The sequence below is a fragment of the Enhydra lutris genome, unplaced genomic scaffold (assembly GCF_002288905.1).
Source record: "Enhydra lutris kenyoni isolate GAN:26980312 unplaced genomic scaffold, ASM228890v2 scaffoldscaffold144, whole genome shotgun sequence".
Classification (NCBI taxonomy): Eukaryota; Metazoa; Chordata; class Mammalia; order Carnivora; family Mustelidae; genus Enhydra; species Enhydra lutris.
The window spans coordinates 182,540-204,947 of NW_019154228.1; the positions used below are offsets into that span (position 1 = coordinate 182,540).

General features: G+C 64.5%; 1 protein-coding gene across 1 annotated transcript; it reads left to right on the forward strand.

Moving 5' to 3' along the window:
• Window positions 1-565: 565 nt before the first annotated feature.
• LOC111140006 (unc-51 like autophagy activating kinase 1) lies at window positions 566-20,426 on the forward strand. Its single transcript, XM_022492399.1, has 28 exons — window positions 566-697; window positions 1,163-1,255; window positions 1,337-1,378; window positions 9,062-9,094; window positions 9,397-9,433; window positions 9,996-10,169; window positions 10,263-10,336; window positions 10,580-10,681; window positions 11,672-11,730; window positions 11,816-11,898; window positions 12,234-12,284; window positions 12,404-12,492; window positions 13,138-13,288; window positions 14,079-14,139; window positions 14,239-14,328; window positions 14,792-14,914; window positions 15,716-15,864; window positions 15,983-16,069; window positions 16,341-16,609; window positions 17,015-17,205; window positions 17,546-17,655; window positions 17,735-17,878; window positions 18,258-18,451; window positions 18,684-18,856; window positions 18,962-19,080; window positions 19,264-19,421; window positions 20,037-20,172; window positions 20,259-20,426. Exons 1-28 carry the CDS (start codon window positions 587-589, stop codon window positions 20,312-20,314), a joined length of 3,159 nt encoding a protein of 1,052 aa, XP_022348107.1. The 5' UTR covers window positions 566-586; the 3' UTR covers window positions 20,315-20,426.
• Window positions 20,427-22,408: the final 1,982 nt, after the last annotated feature.

Below are 22,408 nucleotides of genomic sequence, written 5' to 3' on the forward strand. Positions count from 1 at the left end.
GGCTCAGCGCTGGGGTGTGGAGCCTACTAAAAAAAAGAATAATAATAAAAACAAATAAAATGCGACAGCTCTAAAGCAGCCCGATTTATTCTGTGCGGTCCCTAGCCCGGGGGTGCGCAGGCCACATCCAGATACTAATACCGCTGTGCAGAGATGAGGCACTCCAGGCTCTGTCGCAGCGGGAGAACCTCCCCCCACCACCGCTCCGACCCCCCAGGGGCGAGTCGAGTGCTGGCCCCGCCCCCGGCACGGCCCCGCCCCCGAAGGGCCCTGCCCCACCGCCCACTTAGCGCGGCCGCCCAGCCAGGCTCCGCCCCCGCCCCCCAGGCGCACTCTGCGCCTGCGCCGGCGTCTCAGGCTCTGGGGCCCGGCCGCCGCGGCTCTTTTGTTTCCCCGTCGGAGTCCAAGCCGGAGACCGGACCCCAGCTGGAGTCGCAGCCGGGAAGGGATTCGGATCAGCAGCCGGGACTGCCAGCACGCCCCGAGCGGCCCGCGGGGCTGGAGGCGGACCCAGCCTGCCCGATGGGGCGCGCCCCCCGCCCGCCACCCCCGGCCCGAGCCGCCGCCTGAGCCGCCCGCCCGCGCCATGGAGCCCGGCCGCGGCGGCCTGGAGGCCGTGGGCAAGTTCGAGTTCTCGCGCAAGGACCTGATCGGGCACGGCGCCTTCGCCGTGGTCTTCAAGGGGCGCCATCGGGAGGTGAGGGGCACCGGCGGGCCCGGACCAAGCCCCGGCGAGGGGGCGCCCCCTCCTCCCCCCGCAAGTCCGGGGCGCCCCATCCCCCAACCCCACCGCACACCCAGGACCCCTGCTCTGACCCACAGCCGGGGACCCCCGATCTCCGCCTCATACCGGGACCCCCAGCCCCGCCCCACACTCGGGGACCCCCATCTCTTCCTCACGCCCGGGGATCCCCATCCCTGGGTCATCCCCACCACACACCGCGGGGGTTTTCATGCCCACCCCACCACATGGGCCCTTCATCCCCATCCCCACATCCTGGGCTCCTTATTTCCCCGGACAGCCCATCTTTCCCACCCCACACCTTGGGTCTTTCCACTGGCATTGGAATCCCCCCCCCAAGGTGCTTACTTGGCCTGGGGGTGGCCCTCTACGGATTTCTGGGTTCCCGTCCCCTGAGGAACATCCATGCTGGGTTTTTAGAAGCATGACCTGGAGGTCGCGGTCAAATGCATTAACAAAAAGAACCTGGCCAAGTCCCAGACACTGCTGGGGAAGGAAATCAAGATCCTCAAGGTGAGCGGGCTCTGGAAGCGGTAGGGGAGATGGTGGGGGATGAGTTAGCTTTAATCCTAAGAAACTTGGTTTCTGTCCTAGGAATTGAAACATGAAAACATCGTGGCTTTGTATGACTTCCAGGTAAGGCTCTGGGTGCCTCGACGGTGGGGAGGGGGTGTGTTACCCTCCCCGGCTGGCCAGTGCACAGCCTCAGGCCCCACGAGTGTGGGTCCCAGGCCAGCCAGGTGCTGAGACCCTGCTGGGTAGTGGAAGGTGCTAGGCCAGGGTCTTGTGTTGGGAGGAGCTGGGCACCCCTGGGTGTAGATCGCTGTCTGGCCTGTCCAACTGAGAGGCCTGAGCAGGACCCTGGAGACTTCTTTCTCGGCCCAGTTTGGGGCCTGCTTCCTCTGGGCATTCGGGGAGAGTCCTGCCGGCCCTAGCAGCCTGTCCCACTGGTCGCCTTCCTGGGACTGACGGAGGTCAAGCTAGCTGCGGCGTGGGCCTCAGGGGGATCAGACCCAGTGGCCCGGACCGTGGGTCCTGTCCCCAGCGCAGGCCTAGGGCAGGGAGGTGCCGGCGGCCTGGTCCACCTGTCTGGGCCGGCGGCTTGTTTGTTGACATTGCTCCAGCCTGGCATTGGCCAGTCCCTCCCTGCGTCAGGCTGGGGGAGGGGAGGGGCCCCGCGGAGAGTCGTCCTAGCTGGCTGTCGGGACAGAGAGCCCAGGCCAGAGGCAGCCGGCAACCAGGCGGCAGTCCACCTCAGGCCCAGCCGGCTCTGGAGGCCCCCTCCGGGTCCCTTCACCACCCCTGGGGCCGCAGGTGGGGCTCAGCTCCGGTGAGGGTCCGGGACCCTGGAGAGCCAGTTTGGGGACTGGGAACCTGAGGCGGATCTGCGGGCCAAAGTGCTGACTAATGGTTTTGAAACCTGTTTACTGAGGCCACGGGACCTGCCCCTGGCTGAGGGGAAGTTCCCAGCCCGGCTGTCTGTGTTTGGGTGGCCTCCGCCCTCCCCCTTGAGAGCCGGGTGGTGGCCTTGGGGGCTATGGCATGACAGGAGGTGACATGGGAGGGCACGGGTCCAGTGTGACAGCGAGTACCTGGAAGCCGGGTACTGGGCCGCTGAGACACGGTGTCCCAGGGCCAGGAGGGCCGTCCCCTTCTTTCTCCCCCGTTTCCCTGTCCTCTCCCTCCTGCCCCCTCCTGGCTGGGCCACACACCTGGCTGTGGGCAGTGCGCTTCCTCTCGTGAGTGGCCTCCGCTTCCCCCACCTGGAGGAAGTGCACAGAGGCCCGTGCCGCCTCTCCCCTCGGAGGCCCGGCCTCTGTCTGGGCTCTGTGCCTCACTCCCTGGGGCCTGCGGAGGTCCCTGAGTCCTTAGACTTCTCTGAGACACACGGGACCTGGGAAAAACAGCTTTTAAAACTTTAAATAAGTAATTTGGCACAAGAAAAAAAAATCAGTTATAAAAGTGGCCTGGGAAAAGGTAACCCCTTTCTCTCCCCATTGGCCCCACACTGACGTTGACGGTTTCTGGGACTCTTCAGGGGCAGAAACACGTTCTTACGTACCGCTCTGCCACCACGCGGTCCGCTTCTGGCGGTCAGTGCTGTTTTCACCGGAGCCTGTATCTCAGGGAGGATCTGTGTGTCTGTATGCAGGACATCACAGCCCCCTCCCGGGAAGGTTACCACTTCGGAGCCCAGACTCTGAAGCTAGATGACCTAGTTCCAGTCCTGGTCTAAACTACCTCTGAACTTAAACCAGCTGTGTGTCCTTGGACAAGTATCTTAACGTGTCTGTGCCTCCACCTCTTCCGGGTGGAGACCCTGGCGTTGCGGGCTTGAAGCCCGCCGTGGTGAGCCCTGAGTGCTTGGTAGCTGTTGTCCCCAACACGGTTGTGGGTGTTACTGGAGGGTGTATTGGGTTCCATTGCCCGACATTCCATAGCTGACCGCGTCCGGTCCCCCACTGATGGGACTTGGGATTTTCTGGGTTTCCGGCACACTGGTGGTGTGGTCGTGACCTCGCGCTCAGTTTGGGCCAGGTGTGTATCTGCAGCGCAGGCTCCTAGACAGGGATCCCTGGGGAAGAGGGCCGTGTGCTTCTCATTTGGTACAGTTGCCAAACTGTGGTCCCCAGAGGTTGGACTGGACATGCAGCAGGGATGCGAACGGAAGGGCTGGTCTCCCCACAGCCTCTCCGGGAGGTCGGCTGTCAGACTTTGATCTCAGCAGAAAATGACATCTCCGTGTTTCTCACTTCCTGTGAGCGAGGCTCGGCATTCGGTGTGTGAGTATTTGGAATCCCGCCTGCCCTCAGCCTGATTCCTGTGGTCTTTTTTTACTGAGGCTGAATGGTGCCATGATTAGCGGCATGGGCCCTGAGCCATACTGTCTTTGTCTGAGCCCAGCTCCTCAATTCACTTACTTGTGTGACTGACCTTGGGCAAGCTCCTCAGTGTCACCTGTAGAATGGGAGACGGTAACAGTATGTCTGTGTGGTTGGGTGGTTGTGCTGAGATCTGTGCCTGCCACGTAACAACTGCTGTGTAAATGTTGTTGCTTTGCAGGAACTCTTTACGTTTTAAGGAAAACTTTTCTGTGATAATGTTACAAGTATTTTCTCTGAAATTGTTCCTTTTCTGTTGTTGTTTTGAGGCCCTATGGAATAGGAATAGAGATGTTTGTCAGGTGATGTGGTTGCTGGGGGGGGTTGTACTCTATTCTGAGGCCCCCCTGACCCATGGAGAGGCAGCTGGAGCCTGTGGTCTTCTATTGAGTCTATACCTGTGTGGTAGGTGGTATCTTGGATGTGCTTTTGCCTTAGGAGGGTGGCCATTGAAGGATTCAGGATTAGGACTGTACCTGGCATGCCCTGGGAGGAGGGCTGATGCTCCCAGTTCTTGCTGACAGAGACCCCTCCCCCTCCCAAGGCCGGCTGGTTCCCACAGCTGGACATGACTCACTCAGGGCCAGCCTGGCCACAGACGGAGGCAGCCAGCCTCCTGCTGGCTTACTCGAGGGCCTTCCGGGGCAGTGCCGGTCTGCCACCTTGCCTTTCCTCTCCAAGAGGGACCATGGGCCAGGGGTGGAGTGGGTGACGGTGGGCAGGGTGCAGGCTGGGTGGCAGCCCCTCGTACCAGGTTCCAAGCTGGGGGCCAGTGAGGAGGCCTGAGGGAGAGTCCAGGTGCTTCTGGAAATGCCTGTAAGGTTGTGTTATTATGGTCTTATCTATTTTTCTTAACTTAAAAATGTTTTTAACTTAGAATTTTGAAGTAGAACATATAGTGGGCAGTGGGAGACGCAGATCATGAAGTGCTTTGGGGACCACTTAGGTGAGGAGAGAGCTGGAACGGGGCTGGCCCCAGGAGCTCAGAGCCTGAGTTTCTCTGAGCAGGTTGGGGGGCTTGTGGTGCTGCCTTTTGTGGGGATGTCTCTGCCGGTCCACCCGCCTCTGAGCCCTGGACACGCCCCAGCTCGGCTGCCTGGCCGTGTGCTCTTGGCGTGTGGGGCTCTGGGGCTGTGTGGTGTCCCGTCGTCAGCCGTCTGGGTCAGTGCCCTAGGACGGAGCTGCTCAGGGATCTGTGCAGGTCACGTCTGCAGTGTCGCCGTGGTATGTGGCCACTGGGGCTTGGTGCGTCTCTGGGAGGAGCGTGTGGTTTCTATTTTCCGAGGGCTCATACCAGCTCACACCTCCCCTGCCTTCTCCCCTGCGTTTCCCAGGCAGGGCCAGTGTTCCGGGCGGAGTGCGCCCCGGGATGGGGGGCAGGCCACCCTGCGGCGGCTACAGGAGGCTCCCCAAGCAAGGAGGGTGGAGCCAGGCACCCTTCCCTGCTGGAAGCTGGCTGGAAGGAGCCGGCCTGGGGCGGGGAGCAGCCCTGCTCCTGTGGGCGGCTGTGCTCTGGCCCCCACTGGGGCTTTTGGCACCTTCCGGAGCCGAGGGCCAGCGTCCCCTGAGTTAACTAGGTCAGTGCCTGCCCACTCACCAGGCCCAGCCCGGGCAGGGAGTGGGATCCTATTAAGCAAAGCACCTTAGCGCCCCCATGGCGGGGAGGCCTCCTACGTGCCTGGGTGCTCGGGCCAGCCCTGTCCCTGGGGCCTGTGGGCACCCTGCCAGGGGATGCGGGGGCTCCCTGTCATCTCCCTGTAAAGGCTTTGTCATGTTGTCCACGTCAGGTGCTAGGGTGGGGACATCCCCTCCCCAGCCGTGGGGGAGGGCGGGACTGAGGGTTCCCCGCCCAGCCCTGCCCCTCCCTTGCCCCTGTATGACCATGTCCACAGCCCGTGGCCTGTGACACGGACGGGAGCCACCACGTCCTAGGCCAGCAGGGCAGCGGGGCATGTGGGTAGCTGGCCATGGGGCCGTGAGGGCGGCCCTGGGGCGTTCCGCATGGGCCGTGGGGCGGACCCGTGCCTTGGCCACGCGTATGTTTCTGTGTAAGGTTGTGATGAGTTTCCAAGAACTTCCCCTGAGGATGAGAAGAGGCCACCTGTTCCCGTCTGCCTCTCCCGGGGGGAAGCTGTCCCCGTGGTTTCAAGTGTGTACTGAGTCTAGACTGACCCCGAGCAGGGTGCTTGGTGCCTGCAGCCGTGGGGTCCCTGCTCCCTCCCAGGCGAGCATGAGGCTGTGGTGGGTGGGCAGTGAGCTGGGCAGGGGCAGGCCAGCCGTGGCCACCTAGGTAGTGCTGACGAGCCCTTTCCTCCTGGGGGGCCCAGCCAGCTGGCATCCCAGGGAAGGGTGGGGGATACCCACTAGCAGTGCTGGAGGGAGGGCCTGACCCCAGGTGGATGGCGCAGCAGCTCTGGGGAGGGGCCCGGGCAGGGAGCTTGTCTGGAAAAGTTCCCCACCCAGGGGCGGGGAGACGTGCTACCTGCACCTTCTCCTGGTGCCTGTTGGGGCTGGTAGCGGTGCGGCGGGGCTCTCCGGACCTGGCTTGCTATCAGCACCCAGGCAGGCTGAGGGCGCCCTGGAGCTGGCTTCTGCTTCCCAGGCCTGGCCATGTTTCCTGAGCTCACCTGGGAAGCGGCCCAGCCGGGGACGGCCAGTGGAGTGAGGCTGTCGTAGGTGGGGAGACAGATGCCGGCAGGAAGGGGCTGGTCTGAAGCTGTGCTCTGGCCCAGGTCGTGGCAGACCCCCACCTGGCTTCCCTGGCTCACCCCAAGCCTTAATGCCCCATGTGAGGTTGGCTTGGCTCCCTGCCCTTGGGCCCAGGCCTGCTGTGCTCCCCCTGCTGGCCCTCTCTGCTCCCCACCTGGAGGGCCTGCTGGGGTGAGGCTGGGCTGGCTGATCTAGGCTGCAGGTGGAGGGACTGCGATCAGAGCCGGGAGCAGGTGTCTAGGTCCCCAGAGCCTTAGTGGCCTCCCGGCCTGCTGCTCACGGGCTGTCCGGGGAGGAGCCACAGGCCGTGGGGTGGCTCAGGGTGGTCTCAGGACGGGAGGCATTGGAGGAGGCGATCAGCCCTGATGTCCTGTGGGGAGGACTGTGGCCCTGGGGAGCGGTGGGAACAGTGGGCCGCAGGGATGGGGCATGTGCAGGGGCGGGCACGGGCATCCACCGTCACATTTGGAAGCCTGCTGTGGTTCACGTGTGGGGACAAGGCTGGGAGCAGGGCCCAGGCCCTGTTGGAGGGTCCTGTGGGCTCTGAAGTACAAAGGGGACTCTTGTCACCTTTGCCAAGGGGGGCCTTCTTTCCAGGGGAGGTAGTCGTGGGGTCTGGGGCACTCCCAGATTTGGGGGGAGGGGGAGGCAGGCCAGGGGTTTGCACTCACTGCTCCCACACAGCCCTTGCCTCCCTGCCAGTCCTGGTGAGTCACTCCCTGGGGGGGCTTTGCTTTGTATTGCCTGTCACTTTGTCCGGGCCTGGCCTGGCTTGGCGGGGTGAGTTTAGGGCTCTTCCTTCTGGAGGTGCCTGGGCCTGAGTCCCAGTTCTGCCCCTCTACTGTATGGCTCAGGGCAGGGGACTTGAGGCCAGAATGCTCCCGGTGCTCCCTGGAGCTCACTGGTGAGGAGGAAGCGTGGGGCATGCCCATGACAACAGCCAGGTGGCCCGATGGCTGCTCTCCTGGGACGCTCCTAGGTTCCTATTTCCTGCCCCTCCCTCTGGCCTCTGCTGGGACCTCTGCCTGCAGGCCTCCCACTCCCCTTCTGGCTGTCAGCCCCTGCCTGCTCTCTCCTCTCCATGTGTCTAGCCCCTCTGGCCCCGCAGGAGACCGGGGACTCTCCTGGAGTTGCCCCTGTGTTATCTATCTCCTGCAGCTGGCGTGGAAGGACCAGGCCTGGGAAGGCAGGGTGGGGCACACTGGAGAGGCCTGCCCGCCCTGGGTGGGGGGGTGAGTCAGGGTCGCCCCCTGAGAACACGCCCCACTATTCCACCTGCTGCCCAGGCTATGTCTTGAACCCACGGCCCTCTGTTGCTGGAGCTCTGGGGGGCTTCTCATTAGGGGGGTACTGACATTATAACATGGGGTGTCCCCAGGGGCGCCTGGGTGGCTTATCTGCCTTCAGCTCAGGTCGTGACCCTGGGGTCCTGGGATTGAGCTCTATGTTGGGCTCCCTGCTCGGTGGGGAGCCTGTTTCTCTCTCTCCACTCCCCCTGCTTGTGTACCCTCTCTCACTGTGTCTTTCTGCCAAATGAATAAATATTAAACCCAAAAAACATGGGGTGTCCCCCATGCAGCCGCTTGTGTCTCTGCTCCGTACCCATTGAGTGTGGTCTGGGCCCAGGTCCTGCCAGATCTGGTGAGAGGGTGGCTGAGCTGGGGGACCTGTGTCCTGCCAGGTAGGGCTTGGGGACATGAGTCCACTGCTGGAGGTCGGGCCTTTGTGGATCAGTCTCAGGGGACTCCCCCCTCCCCTCCCCACACCCCCGCAAGGCTGTTGAGAGATGTCCCTCTTGGAGTCACTTCCTTGCCTCCTCCCTTGCTGGCCACTGCATGGGGAGGGGCTGGGCTGACTGTGTGCAGAGACCCCGCCTGCCTGGTGGACTGGGTGTCCAGGGCCTCAGACGACGAGCGTACCACCTGGGGGTCTCTGCAGCACTCCTGCCGGCAGCTGGAACCCGTGGGTGGCACAGGCCCCCACCATAGGGTGGCATAGGTGGCTGCTGGTGGTGGGGCTGCCCGTGAACTGGCCGGGCCTCGAGCTCTGCAGTCTCGTCGGGGGGACCCTGCCAGGGACGTCAGCAGCACCCTGAGCCCATGGGTGACTGGGTACCGGGCCGCAGGGGCTGGTGCAGCCCTCTGTAATCCTGTTGGTTGGGGTCCTTGATCCTGGAGTTAGGAGTGGTTTCTGAGCCTTGTGGGTCAAGGCTCTCCTACTTTGGCCGTTTCCTTCCTGGGGACCTGGGTCCCCCACTGGTTGGGTAGAATGCGAAGCTGACCCCTATTGAAACTTCAGGGCTGGGCTGACCCTGACCTTGATGGGGACCTGGGCAGTTGAAGGTTGCCCCTTGGAGGCGGGGTCAGCATCCACCCCGGACCCCGCTCCGGGGACCTCAGGTTCTCCCTCGGACTTGGCAAATAACAGTGCTCTGATTGGCTCCTGCTCTTGTCTGTCATGCCCGCATGCCGGTGGCCTCAAAACCAAACAGCACAGCCTGGTCCTCATCCTCTGGCCGCTCCCCAGCGGGCCAAGCACGACACAAAAAAGCGGCCTGCGGGTGTCTGCCCTCTGGCCTCGCTCGCTTGCCGCCCAGGGATTGTGTTGAGGGCTTGAGTGCCAAGCGCGTGGTCACACTGAGGCCGAGAGGAGCTTCCTGGAGCACTACTTGGGGTGGGGGCAAGGAGTGGCCCCCTCCGCCTCTCACTGCTGCTTCTGTGTCCTACAGGAGATGGCCAATTCTGTTTACCTGGTCATGGAGGTGAGTGCCTGTGGCCCCGGCTGGGAGGACAGGGAGGCCGGACTCTCCTGGGTCCTGGTTCCTTGTTGCCTGGGGAGTAGAGGTTGGTTGCACGTCTGTGGGTGTAGGGCGCCCCCATCCACAGCCCCAGTGGCTGTGGCAGGTGTCTGAGGGGCCATCAGACCTCCTACTGACCTCTTCAAGTAGGAGTTGCGAGGGACACCTGCCCCAGGAAGGAGCCCAGGAGCAGGGGGGCTGGTGTAGGGTGGCGGGTGGTCCAGGAAGGGCCGCTGACCAGGCTCTCTGCCGATGGTCTGTTGCAGTACTGTAACGGCGGGGACCTGGCCGACTACCTGCACAGTGAGTGGACGCCCCTCGGCCGGGGGCTGCGCACCCAGCCTCGCCCTGACCCAGCCTGCAGGGCAGCCTGACGGAGGTGGGGGGCCTCCTGTCCCCCCGCACTTGCTGCGGGAGGTGGAACGGCTCTGCAGGACAGAGGGGTCTGGAAGGCCCCTTGTGAGCAGGCCCTATGTGCTCGGCGGGGCTGTGGTGCCTTCTGATGGCCGCCTGGCCCCACAGCGTCCCCAAAGCCCCTGGACGGCTGCTTTGTGGGGCGCTGGGCTGTCCTGAGCGTGCTGGGTCCCCAGCAAGGCCTGGCTGAGCGCGGGGGTGCGGGGGGCAGGCACTCTGCAGGCCTCCGGGGGAGGCCTGGGGACGGGGAGAGGGTGCATCAGCAGCAGCACGTGCTGGCGGTGGCATGGTGGCTCAGAGACCCAGCAGCAGATGGGCCCGCGGGGTGAGCGCTGGGCACGGCCCCCGTGGCCTCTGGGGTGGGGCTGTGGAGGGGCACCGTGTGGGAGCCTGCGGAGCCTGGAGCCCCTCCCCCTGGTGCCTGGCTGAGCCGCCGCTCCCCCTCCCGCAGCCATGCGGACGCTGAGCGAGGACACCATCCGGCTCTTCCTGCAGCAGATCGCGGGCGCCATGCGTCTGCTGCACAGCAAAGGCATCATTCACCGGGACCTGAAGCCCCAGAACATCTTGCTGTCCAACCCTGGTGGGCGCCGCGCCAACCCCAACAACATCCGCGTCAAGATCGGTGAGGCCAGGGCTGGCCTGGGGGCTGGGGAGTGGGGGGGTGGGGGCTGGGGCCGCCCTCCTCACACACAAACCTTCCCCCCCCGCCCCGCAGCCGACTTCGGGTTCGCTCGGTACCTGCAGAGCAACATGATGGCGGCCACGCTGTGCGGCTCCCCCATGTACATGGTAGGCGGGCCACCTCCGCCCCGGGCCCCGTGGGAGGGACGTGAGTCATGACCCACCCCTGTCCCCCGCTGCACATGGGGGGGGCAGTCTGCGTGGCTGGGCCGCTGTTCTCGATGACACCTGTGGCACTTGGGTGCCAGCTGGCTCGCGTCTCTGATGGGCTGGTGTGGACACAAGACTCGGGTCACGGAACGCTGTGTCCATCTCGGCCACGGAGCTGACCTGTATGCTTTGCACCTGTAGGCCCCCGAGGTCATCATGTCCCAGCATTACGACGGGAAGGCGGACCTGTGGAGCATCGGCACCATCGTGTACCAGTGCCTGACGGGGAAGGCGCCCTTCCAGGTGAGCGAGCCCCAGGTCAGGTGTGGGCCCAGCGCCACTTTCCATCCTGCACCTGATGCTTGGCTCTGGGTCCCAGCTCGGCCACCGAGCACCGCAGGCTGGCAGCCTTTGCTCTCAGGAGTCAGGTGGTCTCGTGGCTCTTTAGCATACAGTCCTGTGGGGCCCCGTCCTGCTCTGGGCCAAGCTGGAGTCCGTGAGGTCCAGCGTTCATCTGCGTGTGCCCAGCCTGTCTGAACCCAGCCTTGTGCCCTCCCTCCTGCCCATGCCCTGTTGGCATGAGGCGCTGAACAGGAGTTAGGCACTGAGGGGCACCACGTGTGAAAGCAGTGACTGGGTTGGCAGTGGGGCTGCGGAGGGCCGGGGGCTCTGAGCCGCGCTGTGCCAGGCTGCACATCCCGTCATGACTTCTGGCTTGATGGCACAGCTCTTCGCTGTTGCCGCCTGGTGACCTCGGCTGGCCCCTAGCTCCCTGTACCCCCGTCTGCCGTTCCCTCCCTATGTGAGCATGCGGGGGGTTGTCTCTCGCTTTCAACCCTAGAGGGTTGGGTGGTCTCCTGCTCTTGGCAGCTCACTGGCGCCAGCACCGCGGCCACGAGCAGTGAGCACAGATGGCTGACCGTACACGTGCCCGCCAGGTGCTCCCCGGGGGTACGGTGCCCACAGGGAGGGGAAAGCTGGTGCTGGGGTTCTCTGCTGGGGTGGGGTGCTGGGACTGTTGTTTTCTTTCAAAACGCAAATGTCCAGTCCCACCAGGTACCCAAGACCACCCTAACCAGTCTGCCGTGGGTGGGAGGGAGGCCTGGCCACCGTTATGTGGTCCCTGTGGTCTGCAGCCTGGTTGGGGCAGAGGATGGAGGCCATCCCTGGGAGCACGGAGTGCCTGCAGTGCTTGGTCCAGGGCCCCAAGCTCTGGCCTGCTGTCTCAGCTGGGGGGGCCTCGCGTGGGGCTTAGAGGCTCTGAGGGGTGCTCACGCTGCCGTCCCTTGCCAGGCCAGCAGCCCCCAGGACCTTCGCCTCTTCTACGAGAGGAACAAGACGCTGGTCCCCACGTAAGTGCCTGGTGTTGCCCGCTCCCACCCCCCTTCCACTGACCCCGGGGTAGGCAGCAGGGTCATGTTGTCTCTGCCCTGCCAGCATCCCCAGGGAGACGTCAGCCCCGCTGAGACAGCTGCTGCTTGCCCTGCTGCAGCGGAACCACAAGGACCGCATGGACTTCGGTGAGTGGCCCCTGGCCGGCCCGCAGCGCACATCTGCTTCTCACGGCCCACCGGGTCGGGGCATGGCCTCCTGGCCGCGTGCCGCTCTCCCTCGGCTCCCGGGCACCCACAGGCTGTGAAAACCCTGGTTTTACAATGGGAACTGGGGCCACTAGGAAAACCCATCAGGCGGGGTGGGCGTGCTCAGCCGGCGGTGTGAGGAGCCACCTGCTGGGGCCGTCTCTGTTTCCGTCTGCGCGGGTTCCCATGCCTGTGGGAGTTCAGGCCCCAGCGGCACTGGGGGGCCAGAGCCCTGGGCTCAGGGCTCTAAGGCCTCTTCGGGCCTTCTCCTGCAGACGAGTTCTTCCATCATCCTTTCCTCGACGCCAGCGCCACTGTGAAGAAGTGTGAGTCCCCTGAGGGTCCTGGTGCCCCCGAGGCCCTGGCGGAGCTGCATGGGGGCTCAGGTGCCACACCTGCTGGGGGGGTGGGAGCCTCCTGTGTGCTGACCTGTGCCCTCCGCCAGCCCCTCCCGTGCCTGTGCCCTCGTACCCGAGCTCGGGCTCCGGCAGCAGCTCCAGCAGCAGCTCCGCCTCGCACCTGGCCTCCCCGCCGGTGAGTCCCCCACTGGCGGCCGGGCCTGGGCTTCTACCCCTGGGGTTCGTCCCCACGCTGGGGACACTACGCCCTAGGACCCCCGCTGTTCGCACTAGCTGTGGACAGACAAGCTCGGGTTGTGGAAGGTCAGAGCGTGACGAGTTGGGAGAAGCGCTCGTACCCCCCACTGCCAGCCCTTGTGTCCCAGAGGCCGGCCTGCTAGGTGTGGTCTGTGCGTGCTGGCCTGTGCATGCGTGGGCACGGGAGTGGGGTGGTCCTGCGACCTGGAGCACACCCTCGCACGTGTCCCCGGCACCTCGGCATGGGTTGGGGGGGCCCTGCCGAGGGCACACACGGACCTGAGGTGCCAGGGCCTGTGGTGCAGAGGATGGCTCTCGGCCACGGCGAAGGCAGATGTGGGATGCCTTCTGTCCTGAGTGCGGAGCGGCCCTTTCAGGCCTCTGCAGGACTGATGGAGATGCAGGGGACGTCTCCCCGGGAACTCTGGGAGCTGGGTGGCTGCGTCCGGGGACTGTCCCTGTGGGGCCCAGCTGGTGGTAGACCATGCGGGAGCTGATGGGGAGGAGGTTGTGCTGAGCCCCATGTCAGCACCCTGCAGCCCTGGTTTGCCCCGAGTCTCAGTGACCTCTCCTGTGACCCCAGTCCCTGGGAGAGATGCAGCAGCAGCTGCAGAAGACGCTGACGTCCCCGGCCGACGGTGGCTTCCTGCAGGGCTCCCGTGGCTCTGGTGGCAGCAGCAAGGACTCATCCTGCGACACGGACGACTTCGTCATGGTCCCGGCCCAGTTTCCAGGTCAGAGGCTGGGAGTGGCTTCTGTGTGAGCGTGTGTGCGCCTGCCTGCACGTGTGTGTCTATGCACGTGCGTATGCTTGTAAACCTGTCACTGTGTGTGTCCTCGGTGGTTCTGGGAGCTTCCCTGCCAGGTCGGCTTGGCTAGGGAGTCCAGACCACGTCATCTCACGTCTCCATGGCTGGTCTGTACACTGAGTCCCTGGGCTCTGGCCCTGCTCTCTGGTCTCTGCTCTTAGGGAGGCAGCTGCTGTCCGTTTAGTGTTTGTCAAGTACTGGTTCTCAGGCTTCTGCGACCGGCCCAGCCCCTCCCAAAACTCTGTCCCAGGGTCTGAAGTTCCTTTTGTGACCCTGGGCATTGACGGTTCCTTTCGCTGCCCGTGGCCATCCCATGACTCTGGGGATGGGTCAGGGCCAGGAGGGCAGTGATCGGGAGACAGGGCCATGAGAGAGGTTGATGGGGCAGGTGTGGGACCCAGGGTCCCAGAGGAGGGGTCAGGCCCAGGCTGGGAGCCGCAGGTGCCTGGCCTGGAGGTGGCTGAAGGGTGGAACACGGAGGGCACACCCAGGGTCTGCTTCAGAGCCTGAGTTCGGGTCAGGTTGGGGAACAGAAGTGGGGACTTGGGAGTGCTGCCTCTTCCCCACACCGCCTGGAGCCTCCCCCCGCCATCTGGAATGGAGTGTGGGGCCATCAAGGAGCTGTGGTGGGTGAGGTGGCCCGGGAGCATGGAGTGGACACTTGTCCTGGTGTGAGAGGTACCCAGGCCCAGCCTCACCCGTATCCCATCTGCAGGTGACCTGGTGGCTGAGGCAGCTGGTGCCAAGCCTCCTCCGGACAGCCTCATGTGTAGCGGGTGAGCCCCCTGCCCTGCCCACTGCTGGTTTGGGGAGAGGGACATGCTGGCTCTTGGCATTTGTTCCTTTGTCCTGTCTATGTTGTTTGTCCATACCAGGAGCTCACTGGTGGCTTCTGCTGGCCTGGAGAGCCGTGGCCGGACCCCATCTCCTTCCCCGCCCTGCAGTAGCTCTCCCAGCCCCTCAGGGTGAGCAGGGCCTGGGGTGGGGTAGGGCTGTGAGGGGCCCCAAGCTGCGGTTAGGGCCCCCAGCCTCAGGTGGGGCTTCGCAAGACCTTTGTCCACGGGTCCTGTCCTTGTTCAGGCCTTGCAGGTCACTGGCTTCTCGTGGGTGGCCCAGGATGGGGGGCTATGGCAGGAGGGATGTAGATCTGGGGGGTGGGGAGGGAGCTGCGGGGCCAGCTGGGCTCAGGGCCCCAGAGCCAAGCGGGGGAGCAGCCCTAGTTGGCCTTCTATCACATGTCCCTGTGGCACAGGGTGCTTGGGATGGGGCGTGAACAGTTCCGGGTCCCGGAATGGTGGCCTGTGCAGAGCTGAGGAAGCAGGCGGCCTCCGTGGCCTCTGCCGCCTGGTGTTTGGGACTGGGGTTCAGCTCAGTCTGCTGTTTCTGTTGACAGCCCCTCCCTCCTCCCTGCTTCTCTTCCCACTGCAGCCGGGCCGGCCCCTTCAGCAGCAGGTGCGGCGTGTCCGTCCCCATCCCAGTCCCCACGCAGGTGCACAACTACCAGCGCATTGAGCAGAATCTGCAGTCGCCTACCCAGTACCAGACCACACGGTGAGCATAGCCCCCTCTTACCTCTGACCCCCCGTGACTGACTATAGAGGTCCCCCCTGGGGGCAAAGGGTGTGTCCTAGAGAACTACAGTGAGAACACCCCCGCCATAGCTTCCTTGGAGTGATACAGGGTTGTCCCACATGTACAGTTGTGCAGGCTGTGCACTGTGTAAATCTCATTACTACTGTTTTAGGATGTGTGGAGGTTTTAGGTTTATTAGGATAGCTTTTTGGTAGATGTTAGCAAGGTATCTTGGATTTACAAAACTCAGCATTGACTTTTTTAGAAAAAGATTTTATTTATTTGGTAGAGAGAAGGAGAGACAGAAAGGGAACACAAGCTGGGGGTGGGGGAAAGTGGAAAAGGGGAGAGGCAGGCTCCGCACTGAACAGGGAGCCAAAGGCAGGGCTCAGTCCCAGGACCCCAGGATCATGATCTGAGCCGAAGGCAAACACTTAACAGCTGAGCCACCCAGGCACCCCTCAGCATTGATTTTTGACAAATTTCAACAAATGCTACAGGAGAAGATCCCCTCTTTTTTTTTTAATTCATGGAGAGTTCCTGTGGACTAGTGGTTGGCCTGGCAGGAACTGTGACCACAGGTTTGAGGATGCCCAAGGGAAACATTGGGGTTCTTTGCTGCCTACTTATCGCTCTAGGCAGGAGGGTGAGCAGTCCATTCTCCTTGGAGGCTCCTGAGAGAGACCTGTTATTTGGATGGAGGATTGAGCCATCTGGTATGGGCATGACCCTCACCTTGTGTGGCTGGGGCCTCACCTCCCCACGCCTTCCTGTCCCCAGGTCCTCCGCCATCCGCAGGTCAGGCAGCACCAGCCCCCTGGGCTTTGCCCGCCCCAGTCCGTCCCCGCCGTCCTACGCTGAGCACGGCACCACCTTGGCCAGGAAGCTGTCCCTGGGAGGGGGCCGGCCCTATACACCGTCTCCACAAGGTGAGCCTGGATGCCCCCGGTGGGAACTGCTGAAGGGGGTCCCCCCTGGGCTGGAGTGTCAGGGGAGGGGACTGGCTCTCTCGGGGCGTGACCCTGGTGACCCCTCTCTCTCCTCAAGTTGGAATCCTCCCCGAGCGGCCTGGCTGGAGCGGGGCACCCTCCCCGCAAGGAGCCGAGATGCGGGGAGGCAGATCCCCTCGTCCGGGTAGGTGCGGCCGTGGCCCTGGGCAAGGGCTAGCTTCCTGCTTGCGACGGTCACTGGTGCACATGGAGGCAGGGTTGGGTCCTGGGGGATTGTTCACAAGTTCAGGCTGTGGCTGTGGAGGGGTACGGTGGGCCTCGGTGTCCGCGCCCACCTTGCGGTGTGACTGGGTAGGGGCAGTAGGCTGGACTGGAGGGCCTCACACATGCTCCTCTTGCTGCTCGGCTGGGCGGGCCCTACGCGGGAGTGACCTGGCTTTGTCCTATCCTGCCAGGCTCCTCTGCACCGGAGCACTCTGCGCATGCTGCTGGGCTGGGCTGTCGCCTGCACAGCGCTCCCAACCTGTCCGACCTGCACGTCGTCCGCCCTAAGTTGCCCAAGCCCCCCACGGACCCCCTGGGGGTGGCATTCGGCCACCCCCAGTCCAGCCCCCCACAGCCGGCCCACGGGCTACAATCCTGCCGACCCCTGCGAGGCTCACCCAAGCTGCCTGACTTCCTGCAGCGCAACCCCCTGCCCCCAATCCTCGGCTCCCCCACCAAGGTAACGGGCCCAGAGCTGGGGGGGCAGGGAGGGAGCGGCCAGTGTGGCTCTGCCCCGAGGACCCCTTCCCGCCCGTCTGGCAGGATGCCCGTGGGACATGCTTCGGGCCCCAGGAACGCAAGTGCCCCATGGGCTCTGGCTCTGCTCGCGCCAGCTGCTTAGCTCAGTCTCCGTAGCGTTCTCGTTGGAGAAGCAGGGCGGGACCCGTAGCGACACGCGGGGTTTCTGAGGGCACACGTGTGCCTGGGTGTTGGGCATGTGTGGGGCGCGTATTGCTTTCCTGCAGCAAACGAGGTCTCGCGCCTGTGCTGTGGACACCCGGTGATGGAGGTGTGGGGCCACGGCTGCTCCGGGCTGTTCGCGCCCTCGCGGCAGTCCATCTTAGCTCCCCGCCCGCTCTCCTAGGCCATGCCTGCCTTCGACTTCCCCAAGACCCCCAGCTCCCAGAACTTGCTGGCCCTCCTGGCCCGGCAGGGTGTGGTCATGACCCCGCCACGGAACCGGACGCTGCCGGACCTCTCCGAGGCAGGACCGTTCCAGGGGCCACAGCTGGGCCCCGGCCTGCGGCCCGCCGAGGACAAGAGCCCCTTTGGCAGGTGCGTGGGAAGGGACTGTCCTGACTGGACTCGCCCGCCCTTGGCAGGTGCGTGGGAAGGGACTGTCCTGACTGGACTCACCTGCCCGCGCGCTGGGAAGAGAAGCTGGGAGTGGACCCGCGTGTGGGTAGGGCCGCCGTCGGCTCCGCCCCCCTCTGGGAGCCTTGCTGAGCTCACCTGGCGTGTCTGTTCAGGGGGCCACTATCAGTGTCCAGGGTGGGCAGGACATGGCCAGCCGACAAGAAGCCGTGTGTGCCTGTCGTGCCGTGAGTTAGGGAGGGCTGTCTGGGCATTGCGGGCCAGGGCCCGGGCCATCTTCTCAAGGCTCCTCGCCCTACAGGTCCCTCAGTACTGGCCGCCTCACTGATCTGCTCCTTAAGGCTGCGTTTGGGACCCAGGCCCCTGACTCGGGGAGCACGGACAGCCTGCAGGAGAAGCCTATGGAGATCGGTGGGTGGGCGGGCAGCCTCCCCGGGGTGGGGGTGGGCGGGGACCCCCAGGCGCTGAGCCTTTCCTCCTGCTCTTGCAGCGCCCTCTGCTGGCCTCGGAGGGAACCTGCACCCAGGAGCCCGTGCTGGGGGGGCCAGCAGCCCGTCTCCCGTGGTGTTCACTGTGGGCTCGCCCCCCAGCGGGACCACGCCACCCCAGGGTCCCCGTGCCAGGGTGTTCTCAGGTGAGGACTGCACGGTGCTCCTCCAGGTTGCAGGGCATAAGTGGCAGTGCGGGTCAGAAGGCAGAAGTGTGAGGCAGTGTCGGTCTTACTCTTAGAGCAGGCCCAGTGCCCACAACACCCGCGCCTGCAGCCACCCTGGGAAGGCTGTCCTCGTGGGTCAGGGGTCCCGGGCTCGGGCGCCCACAGCTCCTGCCTCAGGACTGGAGAGCCCACCTGCTGCGGCCAGGAGGCAGGAAGGACAGGGCATCCGCGGTGGGCTCTGCTCGGGGGTGGGGGAGGAGTGTAGACCTGGGTGTGCAGAACAGGTGGGAAGGGGTTTGCGTTGGGTAGTTGAGAGGAGTGTGTCCTGAATCGGCTGCCCGCGGGCCTCTCCCTGCAGTGGGCTCCTCGAGTTCCCTTGGCTCTGCCGGCTCCTCCTCTGCCCGTCACCTGCCCCCCGGGGCCTGTGGGGAGGGTGCCCCGGACGCTCCGGCCCCTGGCCACTGCTGCGGCTTTGCCGACCCTGTCACCGCCAACCTGGAGGGGGCTGTGACCTTCGAGGCCCCCGATCTCCCTGAGGAGACGCTGATGGAGGTGAGGGCCCCCAGGCATGGGCGGCGGGTCCTGGTTTGGGGAGGGTGGGGGTGGTGGCTGGGCTGCGGGTCCTGGGGAGGGGAGGGTGGGGAGGTCTGGGGAAGTGCCCACCACCTCCACCACCTTGATACCCCCCCCCCAGCAAGAGCACACGGAGATCCTGGGGAGGGGAGGGTGGGGAGGTCTGGGGAGGTGCCCACCACCTCCACAGTCTTGACCCCCCCCCCACCAGCAAGAGCACACGGAGATCCTGCACAGCCTGCGGTTCACGCTGGTCTTTGTCCAGCACGTGCTGGAGATCGCGGCCCTGAGAGGCAGCGCCAGCGACACAGCCGGGGGGCCTGAGTCGCAGCTGCAGGAGAGCGTGGTGGCCGACCAGATCAGCCTGCTGAGCCAGGAGTGGGGGTGCGTGGGCCCTGCAGGGCCGGGGCGGGGGCGGCGGAGGGGCCGGGGGCAGCCCGGGCTCCAGGCCCCTGCGCCTCCTGACGCGACGTGTCTGTGGCCCCACAGCTTTGCGGAGCAGCTGGTGCTCTACCTGAAGGTGGCTGAGCTGCTGTCCTCGGGCCTGCAGACCGCCATCGACCAGATCCGGGCCGGCAAGCTGTGCCTGTCTTCCACCGTGAAGCAGGGTGAGTGCTCGCCCTCAGGGGCTGCGACGGAGGCCGGAGAGTTGGCCAGTTGCGGAAGGTCGGGGAGAGGCGGGGGGAAAGGGAGGAAAGGCCTTCGGAGGAGTCGCCGGGAGCAGCCAGGGCTCCCGGGGATGGAAGGGGCCGCGCTGACGGAGGCTGTGCTCGCCCTGGCCCTGCCCACAGTGGTGCGGAAGCTGAACGAGCTGTACAAGGCGAGCGTGGTGTCCTGCCAAGGGCTTAGCCTGCGGCTGCGGCGCTTCTTCCTGGACAAGCAGCGGCTGCTAGACCGCATCCAGAGTGTCACCGCCGAGAAGCTCATCTTTAGCCACGCGGTGCAGACGGTAGGCCTGCACGGCGGGCGGGAGGGCCACCGCTTGCCAGGCTTGAGGCCAGGGTCCCCCCACTAGTGCTCGCCCCTGGGCTCCCCAGGCCCAGCCCGTGCCGGGAGCCTGTCTGGGCTTCGGGTCCAAGGAGGAGGCCTGGTGCTCAGGCCTTACGGTGGGTGTGTGTTCCCCGGGAGCGGCCAGGGCAGGCGGCCTCGTTATAGCGTGCACCACAGGAGCCCAGGCCTCCTCTGCTCCCGCGGCTTCTGGGTCTTGGTGCCTAGGATGAGTTGGCTGTGAGGTGGAGGCTGTGTTTGACAGTGTTAGTTTATAGCATAAATGCGCAGGCACAGCAAGCGTCTGAGGGAGAGCGTGCCGCCTCCTCTGCAGGGGTGATGGGCGGCGAGGTAGTCTGGCACAGCTGGTGCTGCCAGCGGGTGCTCTCCACGGCAGCAGCGGCCCGGGGCCGCACGAGTCTCCATTCAGGCCCCCATTGGCCCTGGTGGTCCTCACCGTGGGCCATGTCCTCATTTGAGCCGCCCGCTGTGTGTGCGGCACCAGTCGGTCCTTGGTCCCTGTGTGGCTGGTGCCAGGCTTGGGCCAGCTGGCTCAGCCCCGGCCTCCCCCGAGCAGGTGCAGTCTGCCGCCTTGGACGAGATGTTCCACCGTCGGGAGGACTGCGTGCAGCGCTACCACAAGGCCCTGCTGCTCATGGAGGGGCTGCAGCACATCCTCAGCGACCAGGCGGATGTGGAGAACATCGCCAAGTGTGAGTGCCGCTGGGCCGGCCGGGGGGAGGCCGCAGGGGAGAGGTGGGGAGCAGGGGCCTCCTAACCCAGCCGTCCCTCGTTGCAGGCAAGCTGTGCATCGAGCGGAGACTCTCGGCGTTGCTGAGCGGCCTCTGTGCCTGACCTGCAGGGTGCCTGGCTCATGGGGCCCCAGGGGCTGGATCTCCTCTGCCAGTCCCCCAGGCTGATGGGCGGCCGGCTGGCCGGGCTCAGTGGAACGAGCCTGCGGCCGTGGTGCTGCCTGCTGCTGCCTGGGAGAGGCCGGGGGGCTCCCGAGCCAAACGGCTGAACTCTGTTGTGGGGGGTTTGGGGCGCCCGAATCTGGGCGATCCCCCCACCGCCTCACCGGCGGGCTGGGCTCCCGGCCACCTTGAAGGCAGGTGGGTACATGCAGCCGGTCCCCACCCCCAGCCAGACCCTGGGGCAGCCCTGATGCCGGCTGCCGTGCTGAGGACAGGCGGAGACACTGAGACAGCTCTGCCCAGGAAAAGGTGCGGTCGCCTGGTTCCCCTCCTTTCCTGCGACCACCCACCCAGCTTTGTGAATCACGGAGCACTTTACGCAGGCGCAGGGCTGCCTGCTGCACTAGGAGGCGTGTGTACATACTTATATACATATATACATATATAAATAACCACGCGAGCGTGTGTGCTGTCTGCCCGGACCTTCCCGGGGAGACACAGACGTTTTATTTAAATGTTCTTTTAGGGACGGACAGTATGAAGCACCAAGCTTTCTGAACCCAGAACAGACGTTGAAGTCTATTACACTTTACTCCTGAAACGTGTCTTATTTTTCTGCAGCTCTTTTTTTTAACAAAAGAAGAAAATTTGTAGAAGTTTAGGGTTTGTTTTGGAAGCGGGAGGCAGGATGGGGTGGGTCCTCAGTGTCACGTGGAGGCCGGTGGTGGCTGAGAGGGCAGCCCTATCCCCCCCCCCCCACGCTGACCTGGAGGCGGTGGGTGGGAGAGGGGGATGGTGTGCAAGGCCTCCCGTCAGCTTTCACAGAGGGTTTGATGCCAAAGTCGTATCCCACCCCCAGGCTGGGTCTTGGCTGCTCGGGGGGGGGGGCCGGCAGGGAGGCTCTGCCTCGCCCCCCTCATTGTGTCCTGGAGAGGGCAGACGAAGCCTGCCTGGGTCCAGGCGCCCTGGGCGAGGGGTTTAAGGTCTTACATCAAGACACGGACATCTGTGTGTTCCTTTCTCTGTAATACTTGAAATCTCGGAAGCAGCCCTGTGAGTCGTTCCCTCGCCGGCCTGTGGCTCTGTTCTTGCTGCCGGAACCCGTGCGTATTTACTGCTTCACGGTCGGCTCGGACTCAGGCCACCAGGAGGCTGTGGCCACGGGAGGGAACGCAGGCCGCAGGCCGCCTCGCCGCCCGCCTCCCCGCGTGCTGTCGCCCGTCCTGTTTCCACCACTCGGCATCCGACCCTTGGTCTACTTCAAAAGAGTTTCGTGTGATTCCCCCACTCCCTCCATTTGCGTTACATTGTGTAATACCGATTGAAGGAAATAAACCTTTGGAACTGAGCGGGAGTGGCGTCTCTAGTGTGTCTCCCGCTGTGGCCCGGGGCCTGCAGCAGCGCGAGGAGTCACCCTGTCCGTGACCCCCAGGGCGCAGACCCCTGGGCTACACTAGGTGCTCTGACGTGAGTTTAGGGCTGCGTCGACCCCCACCACCAGGAACACAGTCTTAGTCCCTGGGGGGGCACCTGGGGGGCGTATGGGTTGAGAGGGGAGCCAGCCCTGGACTGCGTGGCCGCCATGCCACGTCGGCCCGTCTCTGGGGCAGGAGGGTCTGCTTTCTCTGCGTCCTCCCTGATGCCCTCTGTCTGGGTCGCGGCCGTGCTGCTGTTGGAGCAGTGTTTCCTTCATGCCTGGTGACCTCCAGCACGGTCTCTGGTGCTTGTCGGCCGTTTCTAGGTAGGTTAGGTGCAGGATTTGCATTCTTAAGACTGTATACTGTTTCTGTGAGTTTTAAAAATAACTCATTACCAGAAAGGCTAACCACAGGATTACATGAAAGTGCACGGAGAGCGAGCCTTGGAGGCGGCAGAGCGTGGGGCCTGGGAAGGCGGGGCCCTGGGGCTTCGGGTCCTGCCTGCCTTCCTGGCGTGTGCGTGCAGTCTCTGCAGACAGGAAGGGGTGTGCGGGTGGGAAAGGGGCCGGGAGGCGGAGTCCCTTCCGCTCTGTGGGGCTCCTGGTCTATCAGTAAGT

Bases quoted from the DNA above. Each gene is read 5' to 3' on its own strand.
- LOC111140006 (XM_022492399.1), top strand. From the start codon at position 587: ATGGAGCCCGGCCGCGGCGGCCTGGAGGCCGTGGGCAAGTTCGAGTTC. The intron at 9,095-9,396 runs GTGAGTGCCTGT...GGTCTGTTGCAG, and splicing joins CTGTTTACCTGGTCATGGAG to TACTGTAACGGCGGGGACCT. The intron at 14,915-15,715 runs GTGAGCATAGCC...TCCTGTCCCCAG, and splicing joins ACCCAGTACCAGACCACACG to GTCCTCCGCCATCCGCAGGT.